This window comes from Mobula hypostoma, chromosome 1 (genome assembly GCF_963921235.1).
Source record: "Mobula hypostoma chromosome 1, sMobHyp1.1, whole genome shotgun sequence".
NCBI classification, from domain to species: Eukaryota; Metazoa; Chordata; class Chondrichthyes; order Myliobatiformes; family Myliobatidae; genus Mobula; species Mobula hypostoma.
Genome location: NC_086097.1, coordinates 205,660,966 through 205,677,505, shown reverse-complemented (window position 1 = coordinate 205,677,505; position 16,540 = coordinate 205,660,966). Strand labels below are relative to the sequence as shown.

Genomic DNA, 16,540 nt, shown 5'->3' with positions numbered 1-16,540 from the left:
ATGCTGTTTTATTCTGGCCTTGTCCCAGAAATTTACAAGTGTCTGCCAGTTTGAAAACCTCCCCCCCCCAAAGACCAATTTAACTTTGATTGAGCTTAGGCCTTACTTGGACACTTCCCTACACTTCCCTGACTAGTGGTCTTAAAGTAATAGACATATTTATTAGCTAATTACAATTTATGAATAATATTGCAGAGATTTTTTAGGCGATTGAGAGAATCTTGTCACAAGGTAATGTTTCTTTTAGCAGTTTCTCTGCCAGGCAATAGGTCACATTCTAAGGACTTTGCAGAGTGAGATCTTCATGTAAAAACACTGACAAAATTCTGCTGCAATGCAGTCTGTTGCTTGCTGTGTCCCTTTATATGTAGCAACATGAGGAAGATTCATCAATTGGATAATCTGAAGATGAACTATTTCTATATTTTCTAAATGAAATTTGCATGAGCCAAAAATACACCATAAAGCTCAAACAATGTGCTACAGAGAGTGCTTGGCAGTGCTTTGCTCTTCTGGTGGTTCTTGTAATTATAGATGTTATTTACATCTACGAAAAGATTAAGGCCAAAAAATGTCTCGCTGTCAATAAAGTAGATGCCTTAGGTTGTCTAGGAACCTGTCCACATTACTGCTAAAAAAGTGAATTACTATTAAATCTCTGTTCTTCGATAATTTGACATACCTGTATAAAATTGTTTCAAGAAAATATCCATAGCCACAGACACACTTTTTACCTTCCATTTATGAAACTTATTTAGGTTGGAGATAAAATGATGCTGAAAAGTGAGAAGGGGTTTAATAAAATTATAAAATGTTTATTTAACATTAAGGGCAACCGATTCCTTAACCATATATATTTATTAAATAGGATGGAGTTCAAATTACAGAAAGTGGAAAGTTCCATGTTAATACAGAGGGAACACTTACAATCAGGGACATTGGGCGAGCAGACGCAGGGAGATATGAGTGTGCTGCTCGGAACACAATTGGCCAAGCAACAACAAATATGCTGTTAAAGGTGACTGGTAAGTACTTTCACATTCATGATCTTGTAGGTAAAGTAATTTTCATCATTCTTTAAATTGTGCCAAGATTTGAATCAGAATAACCTCACAATGTCAATGTCAAGTTGTCATAATTTCTCAGTAAAACAAGTTACAAATGATAAACGTCATATTACCAAATCAGTAATTAATCGTGTGATCTAGATATACATTATGTGTACAGGTGCTTAGAACTGTCTATAATTCCTTGAAAGGAGTAACCCATACCCTAAGTAAATTAGTTTTATGCTCTTTGAAATGATCCAGTTAAAGACAATACCAGCACATAACGATACACCTTGCTTTTATCCTAATATGTCTATACATACTTAGTAGCCACTTTATTAGGTACAGCTGCACATTAGTGCAAATATCTAATCAGCTAAATACGTGACAGCAACCTAATTGCATAAAAGCTTGCAGACTGTAGTGAGCTCTTCACGCCTGTGTTGTAGAGTGTTGTGCTCCAAGGTTTTTAGAGCAGCTGAATTGGTTAATTGTTTTTTTAATGAGAGTTGTTAATTGTTTAGAGTTCCTTGTGTTTTCTCAAGCAACTCATACTTTGTAATCCTGTCTACTGGTGCTTTCTGCTAAATCTTGTTAAATTTATGTTCTGGTCAAGATGGTGCTTGTGTATAATGCTCCTTTAATTGACATCTTCTGGATAGATCATGGAACCATCTTTGTCTCTTCTTTTATGTCTTTTATGTTTACTTCCCACTTTGAATATGATTCTGGAATTGTAGGAGATTGTGTTTTGCTGCTTGGAGATTGTTTGGGTTCTTCAGCATTCTGCAGTCTCAGGGATTCTGGGAGTCAGAGGCAGCATGAGCGAACCTCGTGGTGAGAAGGATACAAGAAGACAAGTGGTGCCAATGTTTGCCCACATTTCGCTGATTATAGCTTCCATTATTTGCTGATTAAAATGACAAAGGCAATTGAAACATCAAGGCGAGTGCAGAAGTTTGGAGATCATTTGGATGCTTCACACACTGCAGTCTCTGAGAGGATTGAAGAGGCAGAGACAGTGTGCGTGAACCTCATAGTGGGCAGGTTGCAGGACGGAGCACAAGTTGATGTTTGGCTCCATTTCGCCAATTAAAGCTTCCATTGTTTGCCGACTAAAGCAACGAGGGTGACTGAAGCATCAATGCAAGTGTTAAGGGTGAACAATGGCTGCCTGTCTTTTGATTGCTCTCCTATGCTATCAGAGAGGGCAGAGCCTGCCTCTGTGAAGAGTGTTGCCCAAGTTCTTTTCCTTAGATTTTTGGATGTGGACTTGGATGGTAAAATCTTTCAAGGATCTTTGGACTCTGGCATGGTTCCTCAGGACTGGAAAATTGCAAATGTCATTCCACACTTTAAGAAAGGAGGGAGGCAATAGAAAGGGAATTGCAGGCCAGTTAGCCTGACCTCACTGGTTGGGAAGATGTTGGAGTCGATTGTTCAGAATGAGATTATGGTGTACTTGGTGACACAGGGCAAGATGAGACAAAGTCAGCATGGTTTCCTTAAGGAAAAATCTTGCCTGACGAACCTGTTGGAATTCTTTGAGGAGATTACAAGTAGGATAGATAAAGTGGATGCAATGGATGTTGGATATTTTGATTTTCAGAAGGCCTTTGACAAGGTACCACATCTGATGCTTGCCAAGTTAAGAGCCCATGGTATTACAGGAAAGTTACTAGCATGGTAAGGGCATTGGCTGATTGATCGGGGGCAGTGAGTGGGAATAAAAGGATCCTTTTCTGGTTGGCTGCCCATGACTAATGGTGTTTGCAGGGGTCGGTGAGGGAGCACTTCTTTTATGCCGTATATCAATGATTTCGATGATGGAATAGATGGCTTTGTTGCCAAGTTTACAGATGATACGAAGATAGTTGGAGGGGCAGGTAGTGTTGAGTAATCAGGTAGGCTGCAGAAGGACTTAGACAGATTAGGAGAATGGGCAAGAAAGTGGTAAATAGAATACAGTGTTGGAAAATGCGTGGTCATGCACTTTGGTAGTAGAAATAAATATGCAAACTGTTTTCTAAATGAGAAGAAAATGCAAAAATCTGAGATGCAAAGGGACTTTGGAGTCCTTGTGCAGAACACCCTAAAGGTTAACTTGCAGGTTGAGTCATGAATGCCATGTCAGCAATCATTTATAGTCATAGTCATACTTTATTGATCCCAGGGGAAAATGGTTTTCATTACAGTTGCACCATAAATAATAAATAGTAATAAAACCATAAATAGTTAAATAGTAATATGTAAATTATGAAATAACTCCAGGACCAGCCTATTGGCTTAGGGTGTCTGACCCTCCAAGGGAGGAGTTGTAAAGTTTGATGGCCACAGGCAGGAATGACTTCCTATGACGCTCTGTGTTGCATCTTGGTGGAATGAGTCTCTGGCTGAATGTACTCCTGTGCCCACCCAGTACATTATGTAGTGGATGGGAGACATTGTCCAAGATGGCATGCAACTTAGACAGCATTCTCTTTTCAGACACCACCGTCAGAGAGTCCATTTCCATCTCCACAACATCACTGGCCTTACGAATGAGTTTGTTGATTCTGTTGGTGTCTGCTACCCTCAGCCTGCTGCCCCAGCACACAACAGCAAACATGATAGCACTAGCCACCAGAGACTCGTAGAACATCCTCAGCATCGTCCGGCAGATGTTAAAGGACCTCAGTCTCCTCAGGAAATAGAGACGACTCTGACCCTTCTTGTAGACAGCCTCAGTGTTCTTTGACCTGTCCAGTTTATTGTCAATTCGTATCCCCAGGTAATTGTAATCCTCGACCATGTCCACACTGACCCCCTGGATGGAAACAGGGGTCACCGGTACCTTAGCTCTCCTCAGGTCTACCACCAGCTCCTTAGTCTTTTTCACATTAATCTGCAGATAATTCTGCTCACACCATGTGACAAAGTTTCCTACTGTAGCCCTGTACTCAGCCTCATCTCCCTTGCTGCTGCATCCAACTATAGCAGAGTCATCAGAAAACTTCAAGAGATTTGGATTATAAGAGCAGGGTTATGATGCTGAGGCTTTATAACGAACTGATGTGGCTTCACCTTGAGAAAAGTGAACAGGTTGGGCCTCCTCATCTAATAAAAGATGTGCTGTCATTGGAGAGGGTTCACCAGGATGATTGCAGAATTGAAAGGGTTATCATTTGAGGAACATTTGAAGGCTCTGGGCCTGTACTTGCTGGAATTTTGAAGGATGGGGGGGGGGGATCTCATTGAAAGCTTTTGAATATTGAAAGAGGTAGATAGATTAGGTCTACTAATATTTAATAGAAATGTTAGAAATGCTCAGCATGCTGGGCAGCATCTGCAAAGAGATGAACACACCAACATTTCAGATTGTTGACATTTCATCAAAGTTCAAAAAAGATTAGGTTTAGAGGAAAGGTGGAAGATGGAAGTGGTAGAAAGCAAAATAAATATAGTTACCAGTTCAGATGAAATGTAATTAACCCAACAAACTGCTGCCTGACCTGCTGTGTATCCCAGTATTTTCAGTTTCGGGTAATAGAGTCATAGAATACTGCCGCACAGAAACAAGCCCTTTGGCCCATCTAGTCAATGCTGAACCATTCAAACTGCCTATTCATATTGGAACATAGAACATTGAATAGTACAGCACAGTACAGGCCTTTCAGCCCACAATGCTGTGCCGACCCTCAGACCCCGCCTTCCATATAAGTCCCCACCTTAAATTCCTCCATATACCTGTCTAGTAGTCTCTTAAACTTCACTGGTGTATCTGCCTCCACCACTGACTCAGGCAGTGCATTCCACGCACCAACCACTCTCTGAGTAAAAAACCTTCCTCTAATATCCCCCTTGAACTTCCCACCCCTTACCTTAAAGCCATGTCCTCTTGTATTGAGCAGTGGTGCCCTGGGGAAGAGGCGCTGGCTATCCACTCTATCTATTCTCTTATTATCTTGTACACCTCTATCATGTCTCCTCTCATCCTCCTTCTTCCCAAAGAGTAAAGCCCTAGCTCCCTTAATCTCTGATCATAATGCATACTCTCTAAACCAGGCAGCATTCTGGTAAATCTCCTCTGTACCCTTTCCAATGCTTCCACATCCTTCCTATAGTGAGGCGACCGGAACTGGACACAGTACTCCAAGTGTGGCCTTACCAGAGTTTTATAGAGCTGCATCATTACATCGCGACTCTTAAACTCTATCCCTCGACTTATGAAAGCTGACACCCCATAAGCTTTCTTAACTACCCTATCCACCTGTGAGGCAACTTTCAGGGATCTGTGGACACGTTCCCCCAGATCCCTCTGCTCCTCCACACTACCAAGTATCCTGCCGTTTACTTTGTACTCTGTCTTGGAGTTTGTCCTTCCAAAGTGTACCACCTCACACTTCTCCAGGTTGAACTCTCTCTGCCACTTCTCAGCCCACTTCTGCATCCTATCCATGTCTCTCTGCAATCTTCGACAATCCTCTACACTATCTACAACACCACCAACCTTTGTGTCATCTGCAAACTTGCCAACCCACCCTTCTACCCCCACATCCAGGTCGTTAATAAAAATCATGAAAAGTAGAGGTTCCTTGTAGGACACCACTAGTCACAATCCTCCAATCTGAATGTATTCCCTCCACCCTGACCCTCTGCCTTCTGCAGGCAAGCCAATTCTGAATCCACCTGGCCAAACTTCCCCGGATCCCATGCCTTCTAACTTTCTGAATAAGCATACTGTGTGGAGCCTTGTCAAATGCCTTACTAAAATCCATACAGATCACATCCACTGCACTACCCTCATCTATATGCCTGGTCACCTCCTCAAAGAACTCTATCAGGCTTGTTAGACACGATCTGCCCTTCACAAAGCCATGCTGACTGTCCCTGATCAGACCATGATTCTCTAAATGTCCATAGATCCTATCTCTAAGAATCTTTCCCAACAGCTCTCCCACCACAGACGTAAGGCTCACTGGTCTATAATTACCCGGACTATCACTACTACCTTTTTTGAACAAGGGGACAACATTCGCCCCCCTTCAATCCTTCAGTACCATTCCCGTGGACAACGAGGACATAAAGATCCTAGCCAGAGGCTCAGCAATCTCTTCCCTCGCCTCGTGGAGCAGCCTGGGGAATATTCCGTCAGGCCCCGGGGACTTATCCATCCTAATGTATTTTAACAACTCCAACACCTCCTCTCCCTTAATATCAACATGCTCCAGAACATCAACCTCACTCATATTGTCCTCATATTGACTTGCACCAGGTTAATAGCCCTTCCCCGATACTCCTACATCAGTGTACCTATACAAACTTTTCTTGAATGTTGAAATTGTGCTTGCATGCATCATTTGTGCTGGTAGCTCATTCCACAATCTCACAATGCTCTGAGTGAAGAAGTTTCCCCTCATATTCCCCTTAAACATTTCACCTTTCACCCTTAGTCCATAACCTCCTGTTGTAGTCTCACCCAACCTCAGTGGTAAAAGCCTGCTTGCATTTACCCTGCCTATACCCTTCATAATTTTGTATATCGCTATTAAATCTCCCTTGAGTCTTTTACATTTTAGGGAATAAAGTTCTAACCAATTCAAACTTTCCTTATAACCCTGGCCCTCCACTCCCAGCCATACCCTTGTAAATTCTGTTGCATATTTCTAGGGCCTGCAATTTCTTGCTCTTTGCTTGAAGTTCACTTTTGCATTTGGTTAGTTTTATATTCTGGGAATCTGATTAATTTACAGAAACTGAATTTTCAGTCTTTGAAGCCATACATTACAACAACTTGTGTTTCAAGTTTGTGGTTAGTTAAGTGCCATTATTCATTATGTAAAGGCTTTTCATTATTGCAAGTTTCTGCCCAAATTTCAGATTTGCTTGCACTTCCTTTGAACACCCAGGAAAACAAAAACAAGCAGTTCTGCATGTTGGAGACACGAGACTGCAGATACAGGAAAACTGGAACAATGCATAAAAGAGCTCGGGGAACTCAATAGTTCAGGCAGTATCTGTGGAGGGAATTGGACAGTTGCCATTTTGGTATTAAATCCTTCATCAGGACAGGAAAGGAAGTGGGAACATGGCCAGTATAAAAAGATGGGGGGAAGGAGTGGAGCAAGAGTTTGCAAATGGTGTGTGGGGAGGTGGGGGGGGGGGTGTTGAGAAGCAGGTGAGTGAAGGGGTAAAGTGGGAATGATGCAAGAAGCTGGAGGTGATTGGTGGAAGGGACAATGGGCAGATGAAGGTGCTTACCTTATTCTCTTAGCTATTAATGTGAGGGATACCCCTATCAGAATAGCCTCCCCTACATACTGCTAATGACATATTTGATTTCTTCAGAATCTTCAGTTTGAGTGTTCTGTTTAGGGGCAATGTGCACCCTTGTTTCGAAAGAATGTTAGCCTCAGCTCTTAGCTGTTTTTACTTCTTTCCAGTTCCACAGAGAAGTCGGACTGGGGACAACTTTGTTGAGTCTTCTATTCGTGAAGCTATTAATAGCGTTGACAGTGCAATTAACTCAACACGCAGAGTACTGTTTACCAAGTAAGTAATCTTTTTCTCCTTAGCCAGTTTTCTTCCTATCTACCTCACTCACCCCCCCCTCAACACCTTCGACTCTATTTTCTAAACACTGTTGACTCCACATTATCCTGCCACAAGGGTCCATCTCATTTCATTCCTTGACCCTTCTTTGGGTAGGTACTTCAGAACACGACACCTCTTTTAGTAGACTTGGGGAATTGATACTGCTTGCCTGGAATCAAAATTTTTGTGGTACTATTGTGTTGCTCAATTGCAGCATACCACTGATGGACCCGTTGTTGCACTAGGACTTCATTCTGAGATTCATTACAATTCTCACAGAAATGGAAACGTATTTTTTTAAGCATGTCCAGATTATAGGTGACCAGTTACAGAGAATTACCTACATTAACATAATGTTTCCTGAACCAACCTGATCCTCAGGAATATTTCCTTCCCAGGCTCTTCAGTTTGTATAATTAGCCTGATTGCTGATATATTGACTTGAATTGAATTCAGGCCACTGACTTTTTCCATTACTGTGTCTTGATGCACTTTTTTTCTTGCTTGGCTCCTGACTGCACGTGAGACCTAGAGCTGGGAGGCCTGTCCCAATTGTAATCCTCTGTTTATAAAGAACTGCAGATTTTCTTCCCAGTAGCCTTCTTGGCGACATCATTCCTTGGAGAAGATAATGGAATTCCGTCACACAGCAATTAACTTTTTAAGTCTGGGAGTGGTGTGCTTTTTATTTTCTATTTTCCAGTTTTACTCGTAAGGGGAAAGAGGAATCATCTCCTTTTTCTGTTCTTCACCTTAGAACCTTCCATGGATTGTGCTCCAACCGATATTCAAATTACATTCTTTTTGTGTTTCCATCACATTTTGTGCGAATGCTAAAAAGATTTGTAGACTATTTGCATATAAATTTGCACTGGCAACATAACTGGAGGACGTAATTTCAAGTTCAGTCCCTAAGCTGTACTCTTCAGAAAATGCCAGCTTGAACTTTTAAATCATCAGCTAGAAACCTTATAATGAATACAATGAATATCTAGTGTTTGAACATCTGCTCATTACTCAAGCTGACAAAACTCATAATGCAGTAGTTTATAGATTAGCCTTAGTTCATCATGAATCCTCTTCTCTTGACTTTTTTCGGTTGTACTTGATGCCGATCAGATACTATCAGAGCAGAAAATATGAAACATGTAAGGAATCCCAAAGGACATTATCTTAAGAGTACCAGCCTTCTATTGTTCTGTTATGTTGTAGAATGAGAAATTGTGCAAAACAATAATGATATTAACAATAATGGTATCAAAAGATTATATTCCACATTGCTGATTTCTAAATGAAAATCATCTCATTGTGAATCGGCTTTTTTTTTTACTACTGGCGAGTCTAAATTTCAGTGTGTCATTCCGTGTAGTGGTTGGATAAATGGTTTCACTGTTAGTACACAATGAAAGGAGAGGGAAAGTTGTGGCACAGCATATTAATGCAGAGGAACTTGCCTGTAACATTTCTGGTTAGTGAACTAAAATGGTTAACGGTGGCATTTCTGTACTTAGTGATTCCCTGACCATTATGCTTGCCTATTCTTCCACCCCTGCCCCGACACACTCTAGATCTAGAATGTTCCTACATTGTATATAGTCTGGATAGGGAGGCAGCCGTTCCTGCTCTTTCAATTGTTCTCAAATCTACCAGAGTACCCAACTAATACTAGGTTGTAGGAGAAGCAAAGATTTCTCTGTGAAGAATGTAACTTGCCTTACCACTTCTTAGATACAATTCTTTTGCAACACAAGTACTTCTGTGGTATACTACATTTAAATAATTCCCCTTAGATTTTTTAACAGTTCTTCTTGATCAGTTTCTGAGGTAAGTTGATGCCATCAGTTAAAATGGCTGCTATAGAACATGAAAAAGTTCTGAATAAACTTAGTTGGTTGAGCAACATCTGTGGGTGAGAGGAATTGTCAATGTCCTAGGGCAGGATCCACATCAGTCCACATGCAGGGTCTCAACCTGAAACGTTTTAAGTCCTCTCAGCACAGAGCTCAGAGATGCTGCTTGCCCTGCTGAGTTCATCTAGCAGTTTGTTTTGCTGAGCTCCATATTCCAGCCTCTGCAGTCTCTTGTGTTTACAGCCTTAAGAGAGCATGTGAACCGAAGCAGAGTTCAGTCAGTCAGTCAAACCTTTTCGGTTAGATCATAACAGAATTGCTCTTCTCCTCAATTTCCATGCCATTGGTCCACAAAAACAATATTGCACGCTGATTTGCACATAAGTTTTAGGCAATTGTCTGTTTCCAACAGACAGTTACCTTAATTTTTGAGATGTAAACTGTTGGATTGGTGGAGTTAATACTGATTCCAAATTTTAAGAAATCTTTATTCTGGTGAAATCTTCAAAACAACCATAATTACTGAGCAAAGAAAATTTAGAAAATGCACACAGTGCAACTGTGATAAGCCCAAATTTGAGAAGTGGGCAATGCAATGCAACTGTCATTTTCTGAATTGTGATGTGAATCTTGAAATCAGATTGATGATGGGATGAGGTTTATTTCAGGCAAATGCACTGAAAGTATTTAAATACAGATAAATATATTTCTAAAGGAGCAGTGTACATTGTCTAATTAATATAAATTATACAATTCTAACTGCATTGCTTTGTAAAAGTCTACATTCCTTTCATGTTTTCTTTCCAGGCGTCCACTCAGCCCTAATGATTTGCTGGCTTTGTTCCGCTATCCACGGGATCCCTTCACTGTGGAGACAGCAAGAGCAGGAGAGATCTTTGAACGGACCTTACAGCTGATACAGGACCATGTCAAGCAAGGCTTAACTGTGGACTTCGAAGGCATAGGTATGGTCCTTATTCAAAAGAGAAACAAAATAACCAGAGATTTCCAAACATATCTGAAATGCCCACAGAGGTAACCTATATTAGCAATGAGGATAATAGCAATTATCAATACCTTGTTTTTCTCCTGTTTACCAAATATGATCTCTGTTGGGTTATAACTAAGGGTACTGTATATGCTATGAATATCAAATGTAAATTGGAATATTTAATAATTAACAGATAAGGTAAAAAATCACTTACACACATCCTAACATCTGATTTTAATTGCAGCAAGTATTTCAATATATCTTGTTCGGATTTCCTTAGCTATATTTAGTAGTTTTTACATTTCGTATTAAGTTTTCTGCCAATCAAAAGCTGTCTGATAGTTTTTTGTATGTCTCACTCAATTTACTTTTCTTGGCAATCAAGACTTTTGTAATAAAATATTTCTTATATCATTACTGAATTTATGTTTCGTCTGTTTGAGATTTTAGTGATCACTCTCTTTCTCTATATAATTGCACAGCTTGAGGTGGTATTCCATATTTACCGCTATTTATGGTTGCCTCCATAAAAATATAAATTCTAATATGGAGTTCCCCACAGTTTGTATTTTTTTTTTCCTGATGACTTACTATTTTATATTTTTTCTGCTCGGCTTAACTTAAATCTGAGTTCTTGCTGAAAAATGTGAGGTGCTACATTTTGGTAGGACTAATCAAAATAGGACATGCATGGTAAGTGGTAGGGCATTGAAGAATGCTGCAGAGCAGAGGGATCTAGGAATAATGGTGCATAGTTCCCTGAAGGTGGAATCTCATGTGGATAGGGTGGTGAAGAAAGCGTTTTGTATGCTGGCCTTTATAAATCATAGCATTGAGTATAGGAGTTGCGATGTAATGTTGAAATTGTACAAAGCATTGGTAAGGCCAAATTTGGAGTATTGTGTACAGTTTTGGTCACCGAATTATAGGAAAGATATCAACAAAATAGAGAGAGTACAGAGAAGATTTACTAGAATGTTACCTGGGTTTTATCACCTAAGTTACAGAGAAAGGTTGAACAAGTTCTCTGAAATGTAGAAGGTTGAGAGGGAACTTGATAGAGGTGCTTAAAATTATGAGGGGGGTTGATAGAGTCGACGTGGATAGGCTTTTTCCATTGAGAGTGGGGGAGATTCAAACAAGAGGAGATGAGTTGAGAGTTAAAGGGCAAAAGTTTAGGGGTAACATGAGGGGGAACTTCTTTACTCAGAGAGTGGTAGCTGTGTGGAACGAGCTTCCAGCAGAAGTGGTTGAGGCAGGTTTGATGTTGTTGTTTAAAATTAAATTGGATGGGTATATGGACAGGAAAGGAATGGAGGGTTATGGGCTGAGTGCAGGTCGGTGGGACTAGGTGACAGTAAGAGTTCGGCATGGACTAGAAGGGCCGAGATGGCCTGTTTCGCTGCTGTAATTGTTATATGATTTATATCCAGTTGCTTTTGTGGTTTCCGTCAGTGATGGATACTTTCTTTGAACTATCCCTTTGAATTTTATCAGACTTTCCCATAATTTAACTTACAACTCATTAGCTTATCAGTAGATTAGTTCCAGTTAAAGGATTCTATGAAACTATTCAGAATCACAGAATTGTAGAGCACAGAAACAGGCCTGTTAAGCTCACCTCATCCATGTTGACTGTGCTCCCTGGCCTCACTGATCGCTACTTTCTTGTATTAGGTTTGCATCCATCTATGTCTATCCTATTTAAACACCTATTTAAATATTGTAACTGTATTGGCTTTTACCATCTCATCTGGCCGTTTGTTCCAGAAAACCAGTACCCTCTGTGTCAAAAACTTGCCCCTCAGATCATCTTCAAAGAGGAGCAAGGAGTTTTGTGATATCCTGATTCATCTAACCATAAGAACAAAAATATATTTGTTGTTTATTTAACCCATTTTTGTAGAGTTATACACCAAAGAAGTAAGTCTTTCTGCCCATCTATCCATGCTGGCCTTTTTGCCTATCTACATTTATTCTAGTTGCCTGCATTGAATCTATATACTTCTTGTCAAAAATGTCTCTTCAACATACGGATTTCATCTGATTCTACCACCTTCTGTGGCAATGAGTTCCAGGAATCAACCAGTCTCAGATTTAAAAAAAAACAAGCAAAAATCTGCAAATGCTGGAAATCCAAGTCACACACACAAAATGCTGCAGGAACTCAGCTGGCCAGGCAGCATCTATGGAAAAGGGTAAACAGTTGATGATTTGGACTGAGACCCTTCAACAGGACTGGAGAAAAAAGATAAGGGGTCAGAGGAAATGGGTGGGTGGAGGGTGGAAGAAATACGTTGATAGGTGAAACCGGGGGTGGGGGGGGAGCGGTGAGGGGCTAGGAAGTTGATTGGTAAAAGAGATACAGGGCTGGAGAAGGGGGAATCTAATAGGAGAGGATAGAAGGTCATGGAAGAAAGAAAAAAAGGGAGGAGCACCAGAGAGAGGCGATGGGCAGGCAAGGAGATAAGGTGAGAGAGGGGAACGGGGAATAGAGATTGGTGATGGGGGGGTTTACTGGAAGTTTGAGAAATCAATGTTAAGCTATCAGGTTGCAGGCTGCCCAGACAGAATATAAGATGTTGCTCCTCCAACCTGAGTGTGGCCTCATCATGACAGTAGAGGAGGCCATGGATGGACATGTCAGAATGGGAAGTGGAACTAAAATAAGTGGCCACTGGGAGATCCATCTTTTTCTGGCAGATGGAGTACAGGTGCTCGTTGAAGTGGTCTCCCAATCTACATTGGGTCTTACCAATATACAGGAGGGCCACATAGGGAGCACGGGACACAGTATATGATGCCAAAGACTCACCTGGAAGGACTGTTTGGGGCCCTGAATAGTAGTGAGGGAGGAGGTGTAGGTTTGAATAAAAGAACTTTCCCTTCAAATTCTATTTATATAAAAAAAATCCTTCCAACACACACAAAATCAGGATTGATGAAGGGTCTTGACCCGAAACATCAACTGTTTACTCTTTTCCATAGACGCTGCCTGATGTGCTGAGTTCCTCCGGCATTTGTTGCTTGGATTTCCAGCATCTGCAGATTTTCTCCTATTTGTGATTTTTTAAAAAAATCCTTTCTCTCTCTTTGTTTCTATGATCTTTACCATAGGGGAAAAAATAAAGATTCTAATTATCTGCCTTTTCTATATTGTAATTGTGTATTCCTTTCTCAGGTCACCTTTCAATTTACAAGAAAAATTAGACCGGTCTGTCCAGTCTTTTCCCCATATCTAAAGTCCTCCAGTCTAATGATGTCCTGGTGAAGCTCCTCTACACTCTCTCCAGTCCACCACATCCTTGCATTGCCGCAAACCTGAACCACATACAATACCCCAAGTGTGGCTTAACCAGAGTTTTGTTAAGTTTATATATTTTTGATAAGTACAAGCTAAGTGGTACACCTGAAATATAACAGCAACATTTCAAAGTAAAAGGAATTGCTGCAAAACATTATAAGCCACCTAATAAATATGCAGTAGAACTGAATAAGATAATTGCACAGCTGTGAAATATTAAAATTCTGTAGTGCAGTATATCGTTATTCAGTTATGTTATGGCAAAAGATGAAATGATACTGTTTTAAGGCCCTACAGCACTGAGTTCATGTACTTAGCAATGCAGTTGAAGAGAATGAAGGTGGAAAGTATCTGGTGAGTTTATGTCTGGGTGATTATCATATTAATAGGTACAAATTTTGAAATTAAAGAGGAATATGATTTATAATCATTCATATGGACAAGTTAATCTACTTTGCAATGTGTAGTCTATGTGACTGAAACAAATTTCATCAACTTTTAGCCACATAGATTAAAAGGCATATTCTGTACAAAGATTATTTTTCTGGATTTCCCTTTTATATCTTGCATCTGGCCCAAGAAGGTAATAACTTGACGGTGTATCATTGCTGGCTCCAAGGTGGAAAGCTAAATAGCAACTGGAAAAGAAAAAAAACACAAAATGGCTGAATCTTTCTGCTTCTTTTAAAAGGCTTAGTTCACAATGGAATGGGTAAAGGATTTAATTAATTTCAACTTTTAATGACCAATAAGAATTTACTGAGAGAATCACCTGTGCAATCATAATGCAAAATCTGTGGCAGAAAACTGAAACATAAAACATATTATCTCTCAACCTTTATTCTCCTGTATGTGGCCTTGCTCCTCTACTCATATAGATTTGCACTTCCATTCACCTTGGGAATTTCTTGTTTGCTTATTTGACCATTTGAGTATTCAGTGAACTAACATATTCTCACGATATTCAAATCCGGGCAATAAAGTACAATGAATAATCGATACTTGTTCAGAGCCCGCTCCATATTCTAACATTTTAACTGATAGGTATATATTTTTTTCTTTCCCATAGCTTCTTGCAACTTACTTCAGCTTTAATTATCACTTTTTCTCTTTTCATTTTAAAAAATTTTTTAGAGCGAATGGTTAAATGCCCCCTGCCCCCAGCTGTCACCTACCCCAACACAATCCCATTATTACAGGAAGGCTGTCACTATAACATCAGAATATGATTCACATTCCTGTTGAACCATGTTACAAGTGCCTATTCTAACATGGAGTTTAGTATCCCAGTCAAATGAAAGAAAAAGAGCTAAGAATTTGTGTTTATTCAGCTATCTCCCTATAGCATTTATATTGACAATAATTAATTCTTGGCATTAGTTTACACCATTAGCCTGAAGTAGAAAAGGCAATTTAAATGAACTGTCAGCATATGTTATTGTCAATGCGGTTACTAAAGCCAGACTCAACCATTCACTGTGATAGAATGTCCGTTGTCATTTTGGAACACTTCCACATTTCCCCTCTCCTTTATCCCACAATGGAAGGGCAGGTGGATAGAGGAAAATCTATTTTTCTCAACTTATTAGTCCCTAACTCCTTTATTTGAAGTGGAGGAATGTAAAATCCATCTAGATCCAGGTTTTAATTTTTTTTCTTACTTCACCCATCCTGCACCATGATTAAGTACAATTTATGCAATTTTTATTGCGTAATTTCTCAGCTGAAATATTCAGCCATTCACTTTGCTCTTCTTTTCCAGGTGCTTAAACCTTTATTACATTTCATGAAAGCCAGCAATGAGATGTCACAGAGCCGTGACACATGGCTTTGCTGACAATTGATGCTAGTACCCAGCATTGCTCTGGTGAGTGAAAAGTTTACTTTTGATTTCCAGTTTTGCTAACAATGAAGGGACTGAAATAGTTAACAGCAGTAGCTAGTGAACTCTATATTGCTCTTTGTGTTAAACATAGTTACTGCATAGGATCACCATCCCTATAATTAGCAAATGCTTATTATAGCTTCATGACTTTGCAAGGGAATTTTCATAGCGTGTAAACCAGCAAAATGATGTATTGCAATGTGCCTTTCTGCTGATCATTATGCTACAATGTGCTTCAAAAATGTAGCACATTATGTGCTTAATGTAACTCCGTTTCTGTGATAATGACAACCTATTAAAAGCACTAATGCTGTTTTTGTGTTATTTCAGACACTTATTCTAGCTTCTCACAAAGGGAAAATAAATTTGCATCAAATTGTGATAAAGTTCAGTCATAGAGCAAAATTTCTTATCAAATATAAAATAAATATTTACCTGTTAACTTCAATCTGCTTTTATTTGTGCCAATATTTTCCACTCCATATATACAAAAATACTGATTAGATTTCATAACTTAGCAATTAGATCTTGTCACTTTGTGTTGCATTATTACGAAATCTCATTGTCAGACACACCTGGAAAATGTAGCGAGATAACAACTTGCAGATGGAAATAACCGAGTAGTGATCACAAAAATAATTGTGCTATTATTTTCTAATGAACTATTGATAAAGGTTGGTTGGGAGAATCATTGGGATACAATCCATATTGTAGAATTAGACTCACCTAATGCAGAAGTGTTAGTAATGTGTGTCTGTTCATCAATAAGTTAAATTAGGCTTAAAGAAATAATAAATTTGTGTGTTTAATAATGTGTCATGGTTCAGTGCAAATTAAAATTTATTATCAGAGTACATACATGTCACCACATACAACCCTGAGATTCTT

At 39.6% G+C, this 16,540-nt stretch overlaps 1 protein-coding gene across 2 annotated transcripts in view; it reads left to right on the top strand.

The window, feature by feature from the left end:
* LOC134354560 (peroxidasin homolog) overlaps positions 1-16,540 on the top strand; it is a 564,572-nt gene that overhangs the window by 457,035 nt on the left and 90,997 nt on the right. For both annotated transcript variants that reach the window (XM_063063488.1, XM_063063497.1), the window contains exons 14-16: positions 869-1,025; positions 7,472-7,580; positions 10,280-10,437. In XM_063063488.1, the coding sequence (XP_062919558.1) occupies positions 869-1,025; positions 7,472-7,580; positions 10,280-10,437 (424 nt within the window). The remainder of the gene's footprint in view (positions 1-868; positions 1,026-7,471; positions 7,581-10,279; positions 10,438-16,540) is intronic.